Below are 25,335 nucleotides of genomic sequence, written 5' to 3' on the forward strand. Positions count from 1 at the left end.
CTCTTTATCTTGCTTTCATTCCCTTTCTTTTTCCTTGGCCATGACTGAGGGAGAAGGGCCGCTCCCACTGCCTTCCATTTGCATTTCTAGGGCATTTCTTCAAATAGGTCTTCTGCCTAAACTCCTCGGAAGGCTTCAAGACCCTTCAAGCTCTGGACCCAAACCGCCTTTCCTGTCCCTTCCTCTGTCCCTGTCACTGCTATGGCAGGGGCCACTCATGCCTCCATTAATTCAGACCCTACCCATGTTTGTTGTGTATCCTATGGGCACTGCAATGATCTGCTGAGGAAGGCAGAGTTTCTCCCCCTGAGCTCTTCACAGTCCTTGTAATGCTCTCCTCACTTTGGATGCTGCTCTCTGTGCTTGGAATGTCCTCCCTCCTTCCCTCTCTTTCTCCCTCCTTCCGGCCTACCTTCCTGCCTGCCTTCCTGCCTTCCTTCCTGCCTGCCTTCCTCCTTCCTCCCCTTCCCTCACGTCTCTCTCTCCCCAGCGAATAGTTATTCATCTCTTCAGTCCTTATTGAAATGGCACCTGCTTCGTGCAACCCTGCCATGTGTTATAAGCAGATCTGCTGTGATCCCAAAGAATTCTCTTTAGATTTTTTACATTGTGCTTGTTACATAAATGTCTCTAATGCACTATGATCTGTCTCCCCACCTAGGGAGTGAGAACCTCGTGGACAGAAAATGTGTTCTACTGATCTAGCTCGTGGCACCCAGGAGCTACTCAATAAACATTTGTGGAGGGAGTGAGCGAACAGCTGAATGAAGGTCTTGGGTTTTCACACTGCTGCCCACATCAGCTATCGGAAGCGCGTCCTTCGCGGTTCCCATGGAGCTGACGGGGCGGCAGTCAGCAGGGACGCTGCATTCCAAAGAGATGAAGCTGGAATTTCCCTCAGCCGGAAAATGGCTATCTGCCATTGGTCCCAACGAGACCCGTGCCGCTGGCTCTCCAGCCCCTTGTTTGCACCAGAATTGGTACCTGTTCCTGAGGAAGGCCACTCTTCCATAGCATGGACCCCCGTGGGTCGGCAGCAGCCACGTCCCTTAACGCGAATCAGACCCATGTTGGGCGTGGGGCGGGGAGGAAAGTCCCACTAACAACTGAGTCTGCAGCTGGTGATCTGTTAGATTGGGCGTTGGGGCTTAATGTGCGATTTCATGGCTTTTCATGGTCTCTACACTGCAAATTCGAGATGATTTGAAAACACTATTTAATTTTCATGCTTTTTTAATCAAAAAAGTTAAAAAGACTAATAATATTGTATGGGCAGTTATAAAATGTGCTATTTGCACATGAGACAGAAATGTCTTCCTTAGATGAGCAACCCGAGTGTGCACTGGGGCTTTGGTGAGGACGGGTGCGCTAGTTTGGAGACAACTCATTCTTCCAGGTGATGTCTGTCGAGGTGCCCTGGGATTCTCCAAGTTCATTCACCACCCCACACCCCAACCTTTTCATGTGGAAGTGACTTGGCAGTGAGCACCTTGTGGGGAGGGCTGGGGTCAGGCCATCTTTATGTTTGGGGAGCCTCGCCTGGTGTTTGTCATGGGCAGGGGTGCAGAAAATGTTTTCTGAATGAATGAAGGAAAGAAGGAGGGAAGGGTTCTCCATACTCTCCCTCCAGCAGTCCAAGAGGAGACCTGAAGGCATTCACTCTTTTCCCCATCGCCACCGGAAGCAGAAGCAGCAGATACAGCTGAGCTCCTCGCTTGGTGGAAGGGCACGCCGAGGGGGTGTGGGTATAAGAATGTTGGCGTGCTGCTTTTACTTTGGTGAAATCATTATTTACCTATTGCTTAATTCAAAATCCCAGACCCAGACGGACCCTAGAAACTGGAAGTTCGATTTCTTCACTTTAGAGATGAAGAAACAGAGTTAACATTGAAGAAGCTCCTTACTTAAGGACAAAGTTGGGACTTGAATCCCACTTTCCTGCTCCCTCCTAATTAGTTAAAAAATATTTTTTTCCCTGTACTACTTCTTTCGTCTCTTGGCGTGAGCTGAGCCTTTCCCAACTTCTGGGATTGCTTTGGGAGAAGTAGCACCTTTTTCCTTCTTCTCCTTTCAACTTTGCACAGCTCTCCCTTTTCTGCTTAAGGATTCTGGGGATAAAACACTCTGGAAACCCAAAGAAATGGACATAGTCCTCTAGAGCAGTGGATCACATATAGCAGTGCAGAAAGATGCCTCAACCTGAAAAGGGACCCAGCGACACAGAGAGGGAGATTTGGTCCAGCTCTGGAAATGTTGAGGTTGGATCCAAACTACCTGGTGAATGCTTTTTCAGTCATATAATTGGCGAAGCCCTAAATGTGGCCAGCTGACATGGTGGAGTTTGTCAGCTAGTGGAGTCCCCCAGCTCATTACCAATCCATGGGATAACGATGACCATCCTCATAATAATCATTATTGCCTTAGACAGGTGTGGATGACAAAGGCACCCCGGGGACATTCTTTTGAAATGAGCTGCTTCTTAGCCAACCCTGACTCTCCAGAGTGACTTTCTAGAGAATTAAAGGATCATGAAGCTGAAAGAGGCCCTCTGAGATCATCAGTTCTGGCTTGCTGCCTTCAGACAGGACTAACCTTTATAGAATAGTTGTTGTATAGGAAATCGAACCAAACTTACTTTTATATGTTATTCTTGTGATAGTATCTCTGTTGAGCATTCGATTAAGAAATGGGTTTGATGAATCAGAAACCTAGGAGAGAAAAGAAAATATTAATGACTAGGCAGTGCTATCTCGGAATAAATACTGCCTCCTTGCATTCAATTATTCATTCATATTCATTGAGTGCCTACCATGTGCCAAACAACATGGTGGCTGGAAATTCAGACATTAAATGCACACACTCTACTCTCAAGAAATCCTAGTCTAGAGAAAGAAGACAGGTGAGTAAATGAATGGTTATAATAGAGTGTGAAGATTGCTATGATAGAGTTGCAGGCATGATGATATTAGGGGAAGACCACCCACGTGGGGAATCTGGGGAGCTGAGTGAGCTGGGTCTTGAAGGATGGGTGGAAACTACAAGGTGCTTTGCTCATAGAATGTAGAAAGGAAGAAGGGTAAGGAAAAAATTGCATCTAGAGGATCTGTGCATATGGACATGAGAGAGTGAGAACTAGTTATGCTCCAGCAAGTACTTCCATGTAGCTGTTACTGAGGGTATGGGGGAAGGATGGAGGGTGAGGCAAGACAGGTAGGCAGGGGCTAGCTCATATCAGGCTTTGAATGTCATGGGAGGATATTTAAGCTTCATTCTGAAGGGATGAGGAACCATCAAAGAGTTTTAAGTAGAGGAGTGACATTTTAGGAAGGGGACAGTTATTCTAAAGACAGTGAGAGAGAAAGAGTACCCAGAATAGTGGTATCAGGGGATGAAAAAAAAATCTCTAAGAAATAATTTAAAACCTTATATAACTGCTTATTACAAGAATCAAGTATATCATAAGCCATGCCATTGTGTCAACCAATCATCCATCCATCCATCCATCCATCCATCCATCTATCCATGCACCCATACATCCAATAAATATTTACCAAGTGCCTATTAGGGGCCAAACATTGTACTAGATGTCCAGGGATCAGTTCCCATTTTATGTCCATGCCCTCAGGTCTCCAAATTCCTTCTTTGGGAGAACAAGGCAAGGTTCAAGGGGCTCAAGCCAGAGGACCACCATTTGGAAATTGTGATGTGCTCCCACATAACCGTGTACACTGTTTCTTAACAACCTCCCTTCTACTCAGTCTTTTCCAAGGCACAAGGGTTCATCTCAGTCAGTTCTCTCCTACCTCTCTCAGCTCTGCTCTGTAATTTACGCCTCAGCTGTTAATCGGATGCTGTGACACATCAGCATTTTAAATCTGATTTATTCTGAGGGTTGGAAAAATTGCAGCAGATGATTATTATTATTAGATAAGCAACAGGTAATTTTTAGTTTGGAGAAAGCACAGACTGTTTATTTTCCCTCCATCTGTCTCTCCTTTCCCACACGGTTTCCTGGATGTGTTGTGGTGAGACACACATGGTGGTGGGGGGGAAGCGTGATGAGTGAGAATGCTCGGTGGAGTTTGTCAGAGCCACCCCCAAATGGAGAAAAGTCCCAAAGCAAACACTGTCGCTCCCCAGAAGCTTTAGTGTCAAATTTAGCTTCTCCTTTGACCTCCTCTTTGGCCATTTAAAACATAGCTTGATGCCGCCTGTTTGGGCCAATTCACATGGAAGGAGAGACAAAAATATATTGTTACGGCTAGTAAGGAATCTGCCATGCCCCTTAATTAGGTGCCTTGGGCTCCTGGTATCCGGTGAGTCTGAGCAGCACTAATGTTGGGACTGGACCTTTTGAACTGATTAAAAATAATAGAAAAATTTCCAGAGTGCACACAGATGATTTGTGGGCTCTGGTGTGTTGGCGGCGTGGGAGGGAGGATAAAGTATGTACTTGGTATAAGTGAGCTTAAGTGGGAAGTTAATGGTGTGTGATTGAGCAGTAATTACAGCCAAATCTCAGTTCCCTGTGGTCATGGAAAGGATGGGGGATTAGGAGGGAACAGAGATAAATAAAACACACAGATAAACAATTCTCTTATTTTAGCCAACAACTCCAACCCTTCTATGGCTCAGTTTTTGGCCAGGGTGCCTTCTCTAGGGATTCAGCTGACCCAGAGGAGGGGCCTCTCATTTTCTGTGCCTGCCTACCCTGCAGTGACCTTCGCTGGGAAGGGGGGGGCAGAAAGATCAGAAGGAGGGGAGGACCACCAGAGGTTGGGTGCCCTTAGAGCCAAGGGCTCTGTTCATCTCATTTCTAGGCACATGCCTAGCATAGGACAGGCCCATGTCCCACACTTAGTCGGTGTTTTGGGATGAGTGAGTGACAAGTCTCAGCTTGGATAACTCACTGTGGAGCATCTGGGAGTTGATTAAGTTGGACAAAGAGAGAAATGCTGTGACTTATTCTGAGATCCAGCGAGAAAGCTTCAGGTTTGCTCAGGGAAAGAATGGAAGCATCCCTAGGGGGCCAAACTGGCCTGAGAAGATGCAGGAGCTGGCCCCCGAACTTTCACTGACTGCAGGGGTGGGGACATAAGTTCCTCCCAACAGCCCGCTGGGACACAGCCGGGACCTGCGTCAGTAATCTCCCTGCAAGAGCTTGTGAAACACGCCCATGGTCTGCTGTTGAGGAGACTAACTTCCTGGCGTATCAATCACCCTGTCAGCTGGAACGTGCCTGAGCTTCTGGGATGACATCCACTGACTCGAGCGCTTTAAGCAAAGTGAGGCACAGTCAGGGGCCTAAGCTGAGGCACCTGCCAAAGGACAGGCGGTGTTGGGCAGCTCAGGTTGGCCGACATGGAACCCAGGCATGGGGAAGGCCAACGAGGCAGGTGAGCTCCTGGACACTCACAAGGCAATACTGTGACATATCGGCAGGCTTCCCAGCAACGAGCATGGCCCAGGATGAATGCACAGGTTGTGTCAACGTCATGATCGAGGCTGGTCGAGGGAGATAGAGTTTGCCCTGTGCTTGTGGGTGGCATAGGGGCATGGGGGAAGATGTTTGCAAATGTCATGATCTCTCTTCTTCATCTCAGTTGCTTTCTCCAAGCTCTGTTGGGGAGGCATGTGGTATGAGGAAGGTCATTAGTGTGAAAGTCAAGCAAGACCTGGGCTCCTTTCCTGGATGGGCTGTTAGAAGCTACATGCACTTGGGTGGAATGCAAAGATTCTCTGAGCCATTTTCTTCATCATAAGGATGCTGGTGCCCGCCCCACAGGTTTATTATTAGGGTTAAGTCATAAAATATATGTAAAGTATGTCTCTCAGTGCCTGGAATTCAGAAATCTGCTGTTCATTATAACTGGGTCTGTGATGATGCCAAGAGGTGTAGAGTAGGGACTGGCAGGATCTCTGCCAGAACCAATGTCCTTTGGGTGTCACATCAGGTACTCAGAAGGTATGAAAGCCCAAAAATATGCTTTCCTGGCCAAAACCCCTTCCTGTCTTTGCTAATGACAGCTGCAGGAGTTGAGTGGCCAACAGATACCTCTGGCCAATGTTCAGCTCTGCCCAGGCCACAAGAAGGCCCGATGGGACCCCCATGAGGGAGAAGAACTCAGGAGGTGGCATGCACTCTAGAGAGGGAGGACCAGGCAGGGCCAAGTGCCTGTTGCAAAGGGTGATGATGCTTTGGGAGAGGAATTGGGGGTAATGCCTGGGGTGTCCCCGTGCCCAGTCTCCTGAGCAGTGATCATGTCACCACAAGAACTCTGTTAAAACCCCCCAGTGGCAAATGCTGGATTTCTACTGATCATATTCACCAGATTCCAAGTTCTGACGGGTCTGGCCTCTCGTGGTCTGGCCAAAACTGCCCAAGAGGCTAGCACAGTGACTGCCAACTTTTGGAACTGTCACACATTCCTTTTGTTTTCTCTCTCTTTTTTTCCCAATTGGAAAGACATTTCTTCTTTTTTCGTTTTCTTTTAAATTTGCATACCTGCTTCCCTCCGTATCTGTCAAAATGTTAAAGGTGATTATTATTATGATGATTTTTAACAAACTGGAATTTTCTTGGTTGGAGATCTGTTGTTGTCATTGACTGTTGGGGAGAGGTGGAGCCTCCTGAGAATGTCATAAACTCAGCCTTCATGATCTCTCCTTAATTTCTCCCAGGGGTGCTTACGAGGGAAAGGAAGAGGAAGATGGGAGGTGTGGTTCAGAGCAACTTCAGGGAAGCTGGAGGGGGCTGTTCAGGGCAGGACCTGGAGGGGAGGGACATCTCACATTTCCCTTCTATCTCTGTTTCCAAGGGGCCACTGAGGGACAGGAGCTTAATGCTGTGGGGTGTCAGTGAGCCACCCCTCCTCTTCTGTTGCATCCTTTTGCACGATGTGGGACCTGAAGACTGTTGTTGGCTCCAGCTCCCCTTTTCTCTCTAGAACAAAGGTTGCTGAATCCTCAGGCTCTGGAGCTTTGAAATGGAGCCATCGTTTCTGCATCTTCGTGAAAGGGACCTCATGTGTCACAAATCTCATGGGTATAAAAGTCACCATCCCGAAGCTTTTCTTGGGCACGGACCTCACCCCTTTGGTTATTTCTGAGATCCAACAGAGACTGAGCTGGTATTCTGACTGGGCTGGGAATGGCAAGAAAAGAATGAAAGAATGCAAGACACTTACTTTTATAAATATAGAAACTACCACCAATCCATTAGGGCTCTTTGCAGCTTCTGTGACATTTGTATATAACTCATGGTTATAGTGGATGAGCTGCACCTGGCAAGAGGGAAAAACAAGAGTAAGAACAACAACCTCCCCCAAACAGGTGTGAGGCACAGCATCTCCACCCGACATAAGGGTTAATTTTAAGGTACACTGTAGAACAATCATAAAGACAATGTTGTAATTGAAAGGGATTCAGGGAGGTGTGTGTGCATGTATGTATGTGTGTGGGGTGTATATAAAATGCACACACACACACACACACGGATATACAAAAGTACCCATACATCTTTGCAAATGTTTTCTGGTAACAATCATGCCTTTAATAAGCTCTGCCCATCTGGCTCTGGCTCTGTCCCAGGATATTTCCCCTAAAGCATGTGCAAAGTGAATTTCTCTTATTAGGAGTGGAACTGCCCTGCAGGGGCAGACATGCCCTCCTGGCTGCATCCATAGTTGCCACTGGCACTGAGTGAATCTTCCCCCCATGGCCTTGGGCAAGCAGGGAATGGTTAGGTTCTGAGTCAGCCCAGTGACTCTGGGAGGACAGTGGCCAGCCTGTGAGATGCAGCATTCCTGATAAAGAGAGTGATGGCTCAGGCTGCGGATGCCCCAGCCTGCCAAGGTCATCTGCTTGTGCAGGACTCAACTTCCTCCTTGCTCAGTGAAGATCAGCAATCTGTTTGTTAAGCCTTTGTGCAATGGTTAGTGTAAGTAGCAAATGAAGTCTTGGATCTGGGCTCCAGGAAACTAGGTTTTCCCTAATTTTTAAAAAATGCTTTTCTAAAGAATTGTGAAACATAGCATACATATATGTTTAAACGAATGCCCCACAAATTTTTAGCCACATGGGTAATTTACTCCATCTCACTGAGACTTGGTTACTTCCTCTGAAAAACAGGTGTGATTGTCTCTCCTTAGAATTCATCTCAGGCTGTGGTTTTAAAATAGATTTTTTTTTTAACAGTATGGAAGTATAATTTTTGTAACAAACTAAAAAAAAAAAAAAAAGTGAGAGTTCTTCCCCCACCTCTGTGCAATCCCAGCCCAAGCAATATGACTATTAACAGTTTAGCATATGTCCTTCCCGATATTTTTTGTGCTTATAGATCACACACATATACATGGAGGGTTTAAAAAATTATAAAAGATCCAGGATCTATAAATATCTAGGATAGATAAATTCTTAGAAACATACAACCTACCAACACTGAATCAAGAAGAAATAAAAACCTAAACAGATGAATACAAATAAAGAGATTAAAGTAATAATCAACCCCCCCTCCCAACAAAAAGAAGCCCCAGACCAGGTTTTGTGGGTAAATTCTACCAATCATTCAAAGAAGAATTCATACTGATCCTTCTTAAACTCTTCCAAAAAATGGGAAGGAGAGAGAATACTTCCAAACTCATCTTACGAGGCCAACATCATCCTGACACCAAACAAAGCCAGATACTTTAAGAAAAGAGAACTACAGGCCAATATCCCTAGTGAGCAAAGATGCAAAAACACCAATGGAATAGTAGCAAGCTGAATTTAACAACACATTGAAAGGATTATACATCATGACCAAGTAGGATTTATTCCTGGGATGCAAGGATGGTTTAACATATGTAAATCAATCAGTGTGATACACCACATTAACAGAATGAAAGATAAAACCAATACGACCATCTCAATAGATTCAGAAAAAGCATCTGACAAAATTCACCATCCTTCATGATAAAAACTCTCAACAAAACAGGTATAGAAGGAACTTACCTCAATGCAATAAAAGCCATATATGAAAAGCCCATAGCTAATACAATCAATGGGGAAAAACTGAAAACTTTCCTCTAAGACAAGGATACCCACTCTTGCCACTTTGATTCAACATAGTGCTGGAAGTCATAGGCAGAGCAATTAGATAATAAAAAGAAATAAAAGGCATCCAAATCAAAAAGGAAATTAATAAAGTCAATTCCATTTACAATTGCAATAAAAAGAATAAAGTACAATTGACCTTGAACAACACAGGTTTGAACTGAGCTGGTCCACTTACATGCTGATTTTTTTTTTTAAATACAGTACAATATTGTAAAGGTATTTTCTCTTATGATTTTCTTAATAGCATTTTCTTTTCTCTAGCTTACTTTATTGTAAGACTATATAGTAGTGTACCAAACATGTGTTAATTGACTATGTTATCAGTAAGGCTTTTGGTCAACAGTAGGCTATTAGTAATCAAGTTTTTGTGAAGTCAAAAGTTATACAGGGATTTCTCACTGCATGGGGGGAGTTGGTGTCCCTAACTCTCGCATTATTCAAGGGTCAGCTGTACTTAGGAGTAAGCTTAACCAAAGAAGTGAAAGACTTGTACACTGAAAACTATAAAATATTGATGAAGGAAATTAAAGAAGACATAGATAAATGGAAAGACATCCCATGTTCATGGGTTGGAAAAATTAATATTGTTAAAATGTTCATACTACGGGGCGCCTGGGTGGCTCAGTTGGTTAAGCGACTGCCTTCGGCTCAGGTCATGATCCTGGAGTCCCGGGATCGAGTCCCGCATCGGGCTCCCTGCTCAGCGGGGAGTCTGCTTCTCCCTCTGACCCTCCCCCCTCTCATGCTCTCTCTCTCTCATTCTCTCTCTCAAATAAATAAATGGGATCTTTAAAAAAAAAATGTTCATACTACTTTCAGCTCAATCCCTATCAAAATTCCAATGGCATTCTTTACAGAAATAGAAAAAATATTCCTAAAATTAATATGGAACCAAAAAAGACTCTGAATAGTCAAAGCAATCTTGAATAAGAACAAAGCTTCCTGGTTCCACAAAGTATGATACTGACATAAAAACATACGTATAGACCAGTGAAACAGAACAGAGGGCCCAGAAATAAATCCACACACTTATGGTCAACTAATCTTTGACAAGGATGCCACGAATACACAATGGGCAAAGGATAGTCTCTTCAGTAAAGGATGTGGGGAAAACTGGATATCTCCTAAAGAAGAATGAAATTGAATCCTTATCTCATGTCATATAAAAAATTAACTTAAACTGGATTAAAGACTTACATATAAGACCTGAAACTGTAAAACCAGTAGAAGAAAACATAGGGAAAAAGCTTCTTGATATTCAGTGGTCTTGGCAATGATTTTTGGGTCATGACACCAAAAAGTACAGGCAATAAAAGCAAAAGTAGGCAAGTGGGACTGTATCCAACTAAAAAGCTTCTGCATAGCAAAGGAAACAAAACAGTGAAAAGGCAACCTACAGAGTGGGAGGAAATATTTGCAAACCATGTATCTGATAAAGAGTCAATATCCAAACTATATAGGGAACTCAAATAACTCAATAGCAAAAACCCAAATAGCCTGGTTAAATACGGGCAAAGGGCTTGAATTGACATTTCTCAAAATAAGACATATAAATGGCCAAAAGGTACATGGAAAGGTGCTCAACATCACCAGCCATCAGGGAAATGCAAATCAAAACCACAATGAAATATCACCACACACTTGTTAGAATGGCTATTATCAAAAAGACAAGAGACTACAAGTGTTGGTGAGGATGTAGAGAAAAGCAAACCCTTGTACACTGTTGGTAGGAAGGCAAACTGGTATATCACCATTATGGAAAACAGTATGGAGGTCCCTCAAAAAATTAAAAATAGAACTGCCATATGATCCAGCGATTCCACTACTGGGTCTGTATCCAAAGCAAATGAAATCTGGATCTCAGAGAGACATCTGCAGTCCCATGTTCATTACAACATTATTCACATTAGCCAAGATATGGAAATAACCCAAGTTTCTGTTGATGAATGAATGGATAAAGAAAATGTATAAAGAAAAATAAGATGGAATATTAGTCACCCATAAAAATGAAGGAAATCCTGCCATTTGTGACAATATCGATGAACCAGGGGGACACCATGCTAAGTGAAAAGCCACACCCAGAAAGACAGATACTGTATGGTCTCACTTATGTATAGAACCTTAAATAGTCAAACTCACAGAAACAAAGAATAGCTTGGTGGTTGTCAGGGGCTGGGGGGAAACAGAAATGAGATGTTGGTCAAAGGGTACAAAGTTTCAGTTATTCAAGATAAGTGAGTTCAGGGGCTTTGAGTACAGCCTGGTGATGATAGTTAGCAATACTGTATTGCATACTTGAAATCTGCTAAGAGCATAGATCTTAAATTAAATCATCTTTACATACACACACAATAGTAACTATGTAGAGGTGGTGGATATGTTATTTAGTTTGTGGTAATCTAATATATTCATGTATTCATATATCAAAATATCAAGTTGTACACTTTAAACATACATAATTTTTATCGGAGAAATCTCGAAAAGTTGTTAAAAAATAAAAAATGAATGGAATTATCTATAATTATAATTATATTATATAATATATATAATTATATATTATAATTCTTTATAATTATGATCCTGAACTTGATTTTTTAAAATTTAAAAATAGTTTGTGGCTATCTTTCGAAGCCAGTTTGTATAGAGCTACCTAAGTTTTTATAACAGCTGCAGAATTTTCTTTTGCACGAACGCCGAATGCCCCGTGACACATTTAACGATCCTCTCACTGGCTTTCAGTTTGTTTCCAGTTCTTCTTTCGTCTTGTAACAATGTCACAGAAAACTCAGCTATATCTGTCTGTAGCAGTGTGAACATTTTCCACAGGCTGATGGGAGAATCTAATAAGACAGTGCCTGTAAAAGTGATTTGTGACTCCGAAAAAGTGTAAGTGTATTCATTATTACCAATATCCTGTATTGTGTTAAAAAAAGGAGGTAAAGTTTTAGAAGCTGAGAAAGTCAATGATTAAAAAAAAAAAAAGTGCTTTTCTTTGATCTTTGGAAAAAAACCACCTCTAACACAGTGGTTTGCAACCTTCACTGTGCATTTAAATCACCTGGGTGCTTTTAATACCCACCTGTGCCTGCTCTCCTGATTCTGATTTCATTGATTTGGAGTGGGAACAGGGCATGGAGATTTGTTAAATGCTCTCCAGCTAGTGGGCAGCTGGAGTGGAGAGCCAGTACCACACGATCAATGAGCATCCACACCCCCTCAATGCCCAGTCAGGTGGATGGAAACTTGGATCTGAGAATACCCTGACCATCCTGAGTCATTAGGGCTTTTCATGGAGGGAGCATGGTATTGCTGCTCTTGAAATATCCTATTTGCTCATTGCTTTCTCACTTCTCGTGCGTTTTGCCGATGGTGGCAGATGGTCCTACAGCAGCTCTTCTGTAATCAGAAAGGCAACCATGGGCAGGGACTGGCAACTCTGCTTTGCCTGTGCAGAGTGGATCAGGCAGGTTGAAAAGATGCAGGAAGAAGTCTCTTGAGCCACTGGGTGACCCACAGGGTGGCATTCTGCAGGGGCTGGGGACTGCAGAAGGGTGAGGCTGTGCTCTGCTCTAAGCTTGAGTTGGCACATTTAGAATTTTGATCTGATGTACAGTACAAAGGGCTTACAAAAGCAAACTCTTTGGGAGCTAATCGTGATATGCTAATTAAGCATCAAACCTAGTTATTCATTAAAGAGATGCCCCAAGGGCTTCTGCCAGCCTAGTTGGAATTACCATGTGAAAGAGCTAACCCTGGATTACAGGAAATTATTTTATAATCTTGACTTCTTATTAATTTAGACAGGTGCCCTCAACTGAGAAGCATTCTGGAAATGCAAGAACGAGAAATCATTGTGTTAGAGGAAGAAATAAGATATTGTTGGTTTTTTCATGATGCTCCGATGCAGCTCAGAGCCTGACACCAAGATCCAGCACACTCTCTGTACTTAAGTCCTTCGTGACCCGATGTGACTCTTCCTTGTGTGGCACTGGCTTGAACCTTGTGTTCTCATCCCAGAACATACTGTCTCACTCAATCCTACAGGCGCCTGGAATTCACTTGTTCAAAAAATCTTGGAGGGCCAACTACGTGCTGAGGCCAGTTGTTTAAGACTGATGAAGTCCTTGACCTCCTAGAGGTCATTTCAGATAGCATCGACAGCTTTGAAGGAAACAAACAAGACTTTGGCTTGCAAAGTGAATGGCAGTAGTGGGAGAAATGGGGGTGAGGTACATAGGAGTGGGAATGATGTCAGGTAGTGTAGAGTTGGTGAAGGCCTGTCTGCAGAGGTGAGATCTGAGCTGCGTTCTGATGATGAAAGGAGCTGGGCGTGGAAGACTAGAAGGAGGCACGACATGGGCAGAGAGCACAGCCTCTGCAAAGGGGTAGGGACAAATGGCTGAGCATGGTTGGGGAAGGGTGGAGGTGGCTCAAGATGGGACGAGCTCATGGGGGGCTTTGCAGACAATGGTAAGGAGCTTTGACTTTATTTCAAATGCAACAGGAAGTCACTGGTTTTAAGGAAGAAATCAGTTTATCAGATGTGCATTTTTGAAAGATTTCCCAGGGCAGAGTGGAGACAGAGGAGACCTTGCCTCCCCTTCTTGACCTAACAGCTCAGCTCTGGTCTCATCTTCTCTAGGACATCTTCCATGAATCACTGACCTTGAACGTCAAGTGCAGCTCCTCTCTGCTCCATGGCGCTCTTGTCCAGGGGACAGGTTCAAAATACTTTACAGCTGGGATGGCAGGAGTACTGAGTGATCAGGACAGACGTAAGTCATAGACAACTGTACAATCACATGGGTGCTGAATGTCATTGTTGACATTAGTCACCACCATCATTTGTTGATAATCATCACCAACACTTGCTGCACACTTATTTGTGCGAGACAAAATGCCAGCAGTAACATCACCTCTTTTAACCCTCATAAAATTCCGTGAGTTGTGCCATTCTGTCCATCTGAGTCATGGGGACACTGGGCCTCTGAGAGATGCTTTGCTCAAGGGAGTGGAAAGAGTTGAGATTGCCCTAGTTCCTATGCTGGTAGAGTTCACACTCTACTCATGCTCACGCACCATGTTATTTTGAAATTATTCTTTTCTCTACCTATGAACAAACATCTCAAGGGCAGGGTTATCTTTCATCATATCCTATGCCCTGGGCCTGTCATGGGACTTGCTTGGAGGCGTTGGCAATGTTTGTTGAATGAATCCCAATTCTGCATCCTGTAGATTCTTCATCTTGGGAGGGGCCTCGGAGGAAACCCAGGCCAGCCACTTCTTCTAAAAATGAAGAAACTGAAACCAGAGTGAGGCTTGCCCAAGATCATACAGTCAATCATACATCCATTCATTCAATAGCGTTTATTGAGCAACCACTAAGTGAGGCAGAGTAGTGTGAGTAGAAGTCGAACAGGGCGATGGGGCCAGACCATGGAAAGCCTGGCAGGCCAAGCTAGGGGGTCTGGATTCCATTTTAAGGGTGATGGAGAATTGTGTTTATGACTATACTCTTAGGACCACAGGCAAAGCTTCCGTGCCCCATCATGGAAGTGAGCAGCCTGACAAACATTGGTCTTTGGTGACAAGTAACTCAGCTTTCAAGCTAATAGAGAAGTACTCATCTTTACTACATGAGCAGAACTACTGCAAACAAGCTTCCGAGTCGACAGCAAGCTATCCTTGCCATGGGTTAGGCTGAGAGCAGCATGTGGTATAAAGGTCTCACACCGAGTTCACACTTGGCAGCAACGAGGTGATTGATGGGTGCGTACCAGGCTGTGCTCGCTCACCCTTCACGCCTCAGCAGAGTGACCAGCTGGGTCCTCAGACCATGCTGTAGATGCCTCAGTTCGTCTTTCCCAGCGTGACGCTCCATTAGCAGGAGCCCCTTAGTGAACTCATGAAAGAGCAGCCTTGTCATGGAAGACTACACACCTGGCATTCGGAGGGATAACACCACCACCTTAATTACCCCTGCTTAGACACCTCAGTGGCTGCCCATTGTTCTGAGACGGAGATGGAGACCCAAATCTGAGCACAAGCCATGTGTGGCCCCTGGCGTTTCCCACCCCTCTCCTCGTTCCATGTGCTCTGGCTACAGTGACCCTTTAGTTTCCTTGCGCACCATGCTTCCTCCTTCCCTAGAGCCTATGCATACGCTGTTCCTTCTGCCTAGGATGCCCTTCCCTCCCCTCTGTGTCTACCCTTTATTTACACACCCCTTTAGATCTGAGCTCAAGGGTCACCTCTTGAGAGAGATCCCCATGACCCACCCTCATGGCATCCCATGTCTTTCCTCTTTGAGACAGATCACAGTTTTGTTTCAGTCTCATTGTGCGATTGATTAATGCTTGCCATTTTCACTATGCTGACTTTAAGCTTCGTTCAGGCAAGGATCATATCTGATGGGTCCTTGTCATGTCCCCATGCCCAGCACAGAACCTGGCATGTATTAGCTATAGCAACATAGAAACAATTGTTAAGTGAATGAATGAAGCCACGCAGGCTGGCAGAAATACAATAATATGTGATGTCCCCAAGGGACAGGGAGAGCAAGGCACTTGGCAGAGCTGGTAAAGGAACAGCCTGGAATCCTAAAGAGAGGATCTCTAATGGGAACTCGCCACTGGGTACCCTTGGGCAAGGCAGGCCTCTCATTTATAAACAGGATAATAATATTAACTACTTCACAGAACTGTGGTGATGATTTTATGAGACAAAATATATAAAGCATTTAGCCCAGGGCCTGGCATCTCACAAGCACTCAGTAATTAGCTCTTCAGGATGACTAAACAAGCAATCGATAATAGAGCCTTCAGCTCCCGCGGGAATAGGGGGTAGGTGTGTGCAGCCCCCTCTTCTGGGTCCTCACTTTGAGCCTGTTTTCCCAAGGGAAGCTTGAGCAAGATATTGCCTATTCAAAACTTGGATCATTTTCCAATTTCTCTTGTCCTGTTCAGACACGTATGGAGCACCCTGTGTTCCAGGCACCGGATGAGGTGAGAGCTTTTAAAGAGAAACATTTCCCCGGTGGTTCATCCTATAATCGAGAGGTTGGCAGGCTCTCTGTAGAGTCAGAAAGTAAATAAATTCAGCTATGTGGGTTATGGGCTCTCTGTCACAACTCTTCAAGTCTGCTTTGGAATGAAAGGCACCACAGACAAAATATAAAAGAATGGGCGTCTCTGGGTTCCCACAAAACTATTTACAAAAACAGGCGGCAGGCTGTGGTTTGCCAACCCTGCTAGTCTAAATTTGAGAGATGAATACAAAAATTCAGGGGGTATACTTTATCCAGTCAGTGTTCTATGGAGATAGGAAGAAAATACATATTGAAGGAATATCAATATTAACCTCTCCCTTCCCTTTAAATGATGATTACCGCTATCACATTTCTATAGCCCTTTAAACTTTTCAAGGGCAGATTCAACTCCGGGAGGGCTTGATTCCAGTCAAGCCATAAGTCCCATCCATCGTCTGCCAGACGCCAGGCGACCAGAGATGAGCGCCATATATTCAATTACCCCATTTGTTCCTGACATAGGCAAATGATGAAACAAAGGCACAGAGAGGTTAAACAACTCTTCCGAGGTCACACAGCCAAGTGACTCTGGTCCGCTTTGCTTTCGGGTGTACACACTTTTTCTCCTCACAAGAAAGGAGAAAGACAAAGGTGTTTTATATCTGAGGGCAGATCACATTTCAACAGCGGTTGTTGGAACAATTATCAGCTAGAACTTATTTATAGAGCATCATTAACAAGTTCGTCTTTATGTGTAAGAGCGCACGCAGTCTGTGGAGGAGAAGGCGGTTTGGTATTTACCAACTGTCAAGTTCTGGCCCTCAGGTTTGGCAATTATCACCAGTCTGCCTGGTGACAGATCATTTCCTCCATTTTAAGACGCGGAATGCAATTACGGCTAAAGAGAAAAAGAAGTGCCTATAATTTCAGGGACTAAAGACCCCCAAATGTGGTCCAGCGATCACAGCAACCTATAAAACCAGAGTGAAATATGGTATTCCAACCTCCCCCACTGAAGACCCCCAGAGATAACAAAACCTGGGTTTTTAAAGCATGGTGTTTTTCACTGAGTTGCATGACAGTTGGCACACGTGGGGAGTGGTACGTTTGGATGGAGGATGCTTCTGGAAAAGCCATTACTTTGAATCCAGCCCAATACCTCTTCTGTCCAAATAACCCCGGGCTAGTTGTCTAGCCCCTCTGTGCCTTATTTTCTTCATCTGTGATATGGGAATGCAGCTAAGGATCATTGTGAGAGTAAAACAAAAACATCCACTACACAGTCTTTCAGGAACGAGGCAGGGTATAGTCAAACATGCAAAATAAATGAGGTGACACATACAAAGTACCACACATAGGAAAGGTGATTCCAATATTCCTTCTTTTTCCTTCCACAATGCAGAGATTGGACACACTTTCCTTCTTACTGGTTTCTGGACTTGAAATCTGTTGTCACAAAACAAACCACATGCCAAGAATCTTCTGGAGCATTCTCTCTTCTGAAGAGACATATTTCTCACACGTTTATCACGAACCACCGAATTAGGCTATTCCCTGATGCTTTTCTTTTCCTTTTTTTCCTCTGCAACATTTTGAAATAGCCATTTCTAGAAGCCAAGCTCTCTTCCTACGATCCTTTTTTCAAAGCATCTGTATCCTTTCCAACTCTCCTGAAAGAAGCTGCAGAAAGCCAGAGCAGGATGCCCTCCTGTAATGAGGTCCGGATCCTCCCGGAAGTGACTTCAGGCAGTGGCTACCCGCCAGGATGGGAAGGTGAGGTCTGCAGGTATGTTTTGAACCTTGGCTGATTTTAATGAATGCTCTGCATCCTGCTACCCACACTTCACTGCTCCTGTCCTTCCTCTGCATCCAGCTACTTCCTGCCTATGCTCCCATGACGTCAAATGCATCCCAGCGAAGGGCACGGGGGGGAGGCTCATTCACTGGCTCTGGAGTTAAATGTCCTGGGTTCAAGTCCTGGTTATTCAGTCTCTTTGAGCCTCAATGTCTTCATACGCAAAAATGTGACTCCAACATAACCTTGCAAAGAGTCAGGATGATTAAATGAGCTAAAACATGTAAACGAGCTTTAGTGTGTAAATGAGATAAAGCAGGCTTTAGGAGCTGTGCCTGGAACAAAGCAAACGCTCATTAAATGGGAGGCTTGGTTATTACTATTAGACACGTCTGGCTGCTGGGGCTTAGATAAGGGACACGAGAAGCCTGGAAGGATGAAGTGACCTGTTACATCCAATAGATTACAGCAGAGCCCAGCTGTGAACACTTGGAGACTGTATTTCTTGAAGACAAGGTTAGTCTGTTATTCATTTTTGTATCTTACTTTATCTTACTGTCATCTGCTGCCAAGAAGATTCTGCCAGTCTTTTCTTTCTGTAGTTCATATGATGAAAATTGTAGATGTACTGGACACACTGTCTCCATTATCTATGCACCGCCTCTCTTAGCCTCTTGGTCATCCTTGTGGAAGAGCCTGTCCCCGGGGGGGAAAACCCATGTTCTGGTACGTTCAGCTCGTTTTTGTTCCATGCTTATTGAATAAGGAACCCCAGAGCTCACATAAATAGTATTAATGAAGGCTCACTTTGTTCTAATTATTGTAGGGACATGTTATATAGTTCCTTTGGTTAAGATAAGAATCTTTTTTCTACTTCTAGTACCCACAGAAAAGCCTTGGCCAGAATGGGTTTATAAGTATGTTCCATAAGACTCTTTTTTTTTTTTTTAGATTTTATTTATTTATTTATTTGAGAGAGAGAGAGAGAGAGAAACAGCATGAGAGGGGAGAGGGTCAGAGGGAGAAGAAGGCTCCCCGCTGAGCCGGGAGCCCAATGTGGGACTTGATTCCAGGACTCTGGGATCATGACCTGAGCCGAAGGCAGTCGCTTAACCAACTGAGCTACCCAGGCGCCCTCCCTGTTCCATAAGACTCTTAAGGGGAGGCAGGCCACGGTCTCTTACAATCTTATATGTAAGAAGCCTAAGCTAATATTAGCTAATGGAAAACAATATTATGTTAAAAATTATTTTTATTATTATCTTACTCTATATTTTTATCTTATGTACTTTATTTTATTATTTTATTATGATCAAGTAGGGTTCATATCAGGAATCAAGAGTCAACATTAGAAAAAGTTCTTCCAATGTAATTTGGTTGAATGGAGGGGGGAAGAACTGTGAACATTTTTCAGGAGGGATGACCTACTTTTAAGTCATACTTATACCAAATTAATACCCATTTTAGTGGAATTATTTCTCATCTTGGCCCAAGAACACGGCTTTAACAGTTGAGTCTTCTGACTTCACCGATGTGATGGCTGGTCTTGCATCTCTTAGACACTGTAGAAACTGTTAAGTTACTTTTGTTTCATTGTCCTGCTTAAAATGACTTCAGTTTTGTACTTAAAAAAGAAGAGTCCAGTGCTTCAACCTGATGGCCAGGATATCTTTGCCTGAGGTCTGATCTCAGGGCGTGGACGAGGAAGGCAACCTCCAAATGATCATGTGATGGCGTGGGCCAAAGCATGTCCATGGGAGACTGAGTCAGGCTCTGAAAACTTCCTTCTCTATTGCTTGGGGCCACCACCCACAGTGCAATGTGAATGACGTTCCAGGGGATCACAGTGTAAGGTTTCTATCCTTTCACAGTTATTTGTAGATGTTTATGGACTCACTAGTTTAGATATAATTCAACAGAAGAGACACATGATCAGTCAAATATCCACAGGCCACGACCATTACTAGGGGCTCTGCAGCAGGCGCATGCCGAGGGCTTGATCCAAAAGCCTTCTGAGCTTCACTTCGCAGTTGGTCCTGGGATTAGCCAACCTCACATAAGTGCGAAACAGAGGAGGAACCAAACTCTCCTTGGTAATTAAAGACAGCTATGTGGTACTGGATGGCGTGAGGGCCTCAGAATCTCAAGTTCTAGTTCTCGGGGTCCAAGCTCTGTGCCTTACTTGCTTTGTGACCTCAGGTGATCACCTAATATTCTTCTGTCTCAGTTTCCTGATCTGTAACATGAGGCCAGCCACTTGTGCCTTCTAGGCTTTTGGGAAGGATTTGAAAAAATAATGGATTACACATCCGGGTGTATTTTCAGCATGTGGGACAGTGCCTGGCATATTCTATGTTCTTAGATACTTGAAGGAAGAAATGCATGTATGAAAATCCTTCATATACATATTTTCTTTTTATTCCAAACACTGGACGACTCAATCTTTTCAGGACTCTAATAAATGATTCTTACAGGTATCCTGGTGGGAGTAGTAGCTGGGGTGGGGAGGTGGGGGCTACTTGGATGACATCTTCAGAAGAAAAAGAAAAGAGCTCATCTGGAGAATAGTGAGATTCTTTGGGAACAATAACAAAGGTTAAATTAGGCACATTATAGAGGCAGAACGTGTTGTTCCAAGTTCTCAGACCAGAGCAAAGGAACCACTAGGCCAAGAGTAAAAGCCCTTCTTTTTCTCAGATTCCGACTCTAAAAGCAAGTAACTCTATCAAGACTTTGATGACACATTATTCAGTCACATCTGCTTTCTGCAGAGGCTGTAAACAAGCCATCACGGAGGAAGGAAAGATGAGATCCTCACAGACCTCTCGCATAGCCACCATATTCAGTCAGTGTTAATTCAGAAGAGTTACTTTTGATGAGTACTCTCCTGCCTGTCGTATTAATGGAAATCGAAACACAACATCTATTAGATAAGAGAGGAGGGTTTTTTCTTCTCTTGTAAATCAGGCTGTGGAGCAATTTGGATAAAACGTTCCTAAAACTAGGCTTTATTTTGTACACATTGATTGCATAAAGTGTAATACTTAACTAGATACGCACACTTTCAAAGTCCATTAAATATACATAAATATAATCCACAGGATTGACTCTGGGGATGAGGAGTAGAAAGAGCTCCAAGCTGGCAGTCAAGGGGACTGGGTTTTAAAGGACAGTCCTGCCACTCAATAGTTGGGTGGGTCCCTGCTCCCTTTTAGACCTCAGGGTGTTTATCTGGAAAACATGGAGATTTCAAGGACAGGGTTTTTGATTCTTCTAAAAAATGCACATGGGTGGGAGGTGTGGGCTGTTGCCTCCTGAGTTTCTGTCAAAGTCAATTAAGTCACATAAAACTGAAACCAAATATTTATTTGAAATGTTTAAATGAAAGCTTCTGTGAAATGTTTAAGTGGAAGTTTTAGTATACAGCATGTGTCAGCCTGTGGTCACAAATGGAATGACTAGAGGTGGCCAGGCTGGTTGACAAGAGAAGAGGGGCTAAGGTCAAAGAATACCTGTGTGCAAGTCAGGAACAGTCTCTGGGTCTCCTGGCTGCCCATCTGTGACCTCTGGTTTGATAGTGTTTAGGCCAAACCAAATCACACTCACACAAAACAAAATATCCCAAACCGGAGAACCGACACCCATGTTTTCATTCAGTTATTCTTTCGGTAAACACTTACCTGTGCCTCCTGGGCACCAGGCACCGTGTAGGATATGAGGTGATAAAAAGAGGGAAGGTCTCAGAGGCAGAAGGAAGCACATGTACAAAGGCCCTGTGGCACCAGGGAGGCGTGTGTAAGAAGAAACGGCTGGAGCCCAGAAGGAAAGGTGAGCTAGGAGAAAAAGGGAGGGACCACACCCATACCCAGACTTGGAGATCCTGATAAGAATTTTGCCTTTATCCTAGGAAAAAGCACAAGTCATCTGAAGTTTTAAGACCAAAGGAAGGGTGTGTATGAAGGGATAGGGAATAGTGATAACATCAGATTTGCTTTTCGCACAGATCACTGAACCAAAAATTATGGAGAGAAGTCTGTAAGTATAGGAGGCTCTTCACTACAGCTCATTTCCTCACTATGGTGTTGGATCCTTCCAGGTTCTCAGTGAGCCAGGCATTCCAAACCCTGGAATCAGATCACCCCAATTCAATAACATATCTCACATCATGGTGCTTGACAAGTTAAAAATAATTTGAATATCTGCTTAAATTTTTTAATCTTAAAAGGCACGGAACATTATCTCATGATTTTTTTTTCTTAAAAAAAAAAAGAGAATTAAAAGAACAACATATTAATTACAGGGAATAGGAAACCCTCAGGCAAGCTTCTGAAAAATCAGGAAAAGTATTCAGGAAGATTATAAAAGATGAGTAATGAGTATAAAACATCTTTTGGCAAACACAGAAAAGTATTAGCTTATTCCAAGAAATAAGATAAGGTCGGCCAATCACTGTAAAAGAAATAGCAACCCCCCTGCCCCCCCCAAAAAACACTCAGCAACCAAGAAAGCCCTAATCCTACTTATAAGAAAAAGTACAAAAGCAATAATTCAGGAACTAATTTGACCGACGCAGGGATGGCCATGTTGGTTCCAGGCTATTGTTGAAATTTACAAGAAGCCAAATGCCAGAGGCTAATGGGATCTGTCGTGAGGGTTCTCGCATGCCACACAGTGGGGAGGGAGCCACAAAGACATGCCACATTGAAGAAGAAGGAAGGAATTATGGATGCTGATGGGCTCACTGGCCAGGCTGACAGAGTCCTAGAATCCAGCCCTTCCTCTTCTACCCAGGCAATGTTTTATAGTCAGACAGCTGTGCACAGTGGGCTCTGGACCAGTCTTCATTGTGTGTGACTATCCTATGCATTCCAAGGTCTTTAGAACTTTTGTACCCCTCCGACTAATTGCCTGTAGTACCCCCCCAATCATGGTGACAATCCTAAATGCCTCCCACACATTTTCAAACAACCCCTCCAGTACAAACACCTTGGAATGTGGAGGGGGGTTTGGATTGGGGGTACTGCTCAGACTGAGGGTCATGGCTGGGAAATTCAGCTTCCTTATCTGTAAGCTGGAGGTAATGATGGGGTTCCCATGCTACATGTCTGAGCTATGCATCTTCATGAAGGTTGCAGGGTCTCAGGGGTGAAGCAAAAATGACCTTGGGTTGCCATACCCTTCCTGCTGTGCCCCTGTGTGGTCTGATCGTCATTCAACACCAATTCTTTGCAGGATGCAGCTAGTTCCTTCCTCTGCTGGTGGATCTTGTTTTATAGAAGGATCCTTTGATTCTGTTGCTGAGGGGTGGGTTGGGGCTGACCGTGGGGAAAAGGAGACAGAAGAAGGGAAGCTGAATTACCCTCACTCTATGGCCAGGGAGCCCAGATGGTGCCCTTGTCCTAGGCTCCCAAAATAAACTCTTGGAGGGGGACAGAGACCACATTTTGCTGACAGCATTTGGGAAGAGGCATGTGTGCAGTCTATATTAAGACTTCCGATGTCCATTCCGAGAGTATCTGTGTGCCCGTGAGAGCACATTGTCTTTACTTGCAGACCACTGGGCCTAATATCTCTGTGGGCAGAGCACATTTCATCCTCTCCCTCCCATCCTGTAAGCCAGGCTCAACCATTCCATGAAGGGTTTGGCCCCAAATCAAGGCTCCATGTGGGACCTCCGTCATTTACCAGGGCAAAGGTTGTTTGTAGCAGAACCAGGTCAGTCAGAAGGGAAGGCTTGAGTCCCTTGTGCAACTAGAGTCTGAGACATTCCCAAGGGGGAGTGGGGTCAGTGCATTCACATCCCCGGAGAGGTAGCACCCACTCTGTGCCAGGAACTGTGCTGGGGTGGGGATTCCAAGACGGAAACCAAATCTTGGCCTCAAGCAGTTCCCAGTTCATGGAGAGCTTCATAATTTACATTGGATCTTCATGTACATTTCCTCACTGGACTCACATAATAGCCCTGCTGTGAATTAGCCCAGGAAGCTTTGAAGCCTACGTTCAGACAGGAGACCAAGGACCCAAAGCCACTCAGCTGGGAAGTGGTAGATCCTAGACTGGAATCCTGGTCTCTTATTTTCCAAACATAGTCTATTTTCCATCCCTAGACTTTTGTTCAAGCTGCTTATTTCATCTCGTGTTGCAATCATTCTCTCCACTCATCCCCATCTCGCCTGATTATCAATTAAAAAAAAAAATTAAAGGAGCTGCTGTGTACGGAGAGTTTTCCACAGGCCAGCAGGGTCTGGAATACCCTGTAGACTCCATCTCATTCAATTCCTGTAACAGATGTCGTTGCAGGAACTGCTGTTCCCACTTAACAGATGTGGAAACTGAGGCCCGGGGGGGGGGGTGTGTGGAACGACTTGCTTGAGGTTCCCCCAGGTGGTAAAAGGTAGAGTCATGAGTCAAACCTGGCCTGGGGGGTCCACAGAAGCAGCCTCTGCTTCCTGGGGGTTAGCACGGTTGCTCTGTCTGCTTCGGGCCTCCCTGGCCGGACCTCTGGGACACCAATGCTCGAGTGAACCTGGGGAAGTTTCCTTCCTTTGCTGGGCCCTGGTGAGGGGTTGGGTGATTTCAGAGCTCCATTCCAGCCCTGCCTTTCTCTGGTTCTGCCTGCCGTGCCCACACTGCCCCCAGGTTTCCAGTCTTCAAAGAGTCACAGCAGCAATGACAACACTAGTGAGTATTATGGAGCCCTTAGTGGGAGCCGGGACCGTGCCAGCTAGTTCACGTGCATTCTCTCTCATGCACGAGGACCTCACCATTACCTCCAATTCACAGATAAGGCACAGAGATGTTAAGTAATGCAGGGCACGCAGTTATTCAGGGATGGAACAAGGGCTGGAGCCTGACGCCAAAGACAACATGGCCCCCAAGCAGATGCAAAAGCTTTGGGATTCGGATGGTCAAGCCGACGGAGGGACTGGCTAAAGATATGAATCCCCTCTGGGTGAAGGCCTCATGCACTGGAGGGTTTCCCCGATTATCAGCTGCAGAGACCAAGGCACAGGGGTCCATTCTCCCCCATGCTCCTTCCTCAGCTCCAGTAGCTGGGCGTCCTGTCCTCTGAGGTTGGAGGGAGCGGGCTTGGTGCATGAGTCAGCCTCAAGGAGGAGGTGGGAGCCACTGCAGACACACCGCTAACCCTTCCCCTGTAAGCTCGGCCTCCAGCCTCTAGGCTTTTCCCAAGTGCTAATGCTGCCTCCTCCTTCCCCCCTCCAGACCTCCTTGCCCTTGGTGAGCCCTCAGCCCTAAGCTCTGCAACTTAGTAGCAAAATGAGATATCGGGCAAGCTGCTTGACTTCTTGAAGCATGGGTTTCCCCCTCTATAAAATAGGGATGATGAGAATGTTATTACCCGAACTCATAGGATTTATCAGGAGGATCAAATACGATAATGCTCATCAAACATCAA

General features: G+C 44.6%; 1 protein-coding gene across 3 annotated transcripts in view; it reads right to left on the bottom strand.

Moving 5' to 3' along the window:
* Positions 1 to 25,335, bottom strand: part of CA10 (carbonic anhydrase 10 (inactive)) — a 409,114-nt gene that overhangs the window by 18,066 nt on the left and 365,713 nt on the right. For all 3 annotated transcript variants that reach the window (XM_081805240.1, XM_081805238.1, XM_081805239.1), the window contains exons 6-7: positions 7,188 to 7,283; positions 2,636 to 2,708 (exon numbers count right to left, since the gene is read on the bottom strand). In XM_081805240.1, coding sequence (XP_081661366.1) covers positions 2,636 to 2,708; positions 7,188 to 7,283 — 169 coding nt within the window. The remainder of the gene's footprint in view (positions 1 to 2,635; positions 2,709 to 7,187; positions 7,284 to 25,335) is intronic.

Source organism: Leptonychotes weddellii, chromosome 15, assembly GCF_054177405.1.
Source record: "Leptonychotes weddellii isolate Sample4059 chromosome 15, ASM5417740v2, whole genome shotgun sequence".
Taxonomy (NCBI): Eukaryota; Metazoa; Chordata; class Mammalia; order Carnivora; family Phocidae; genus Leptonychotes; species Leptonychotes weddellii.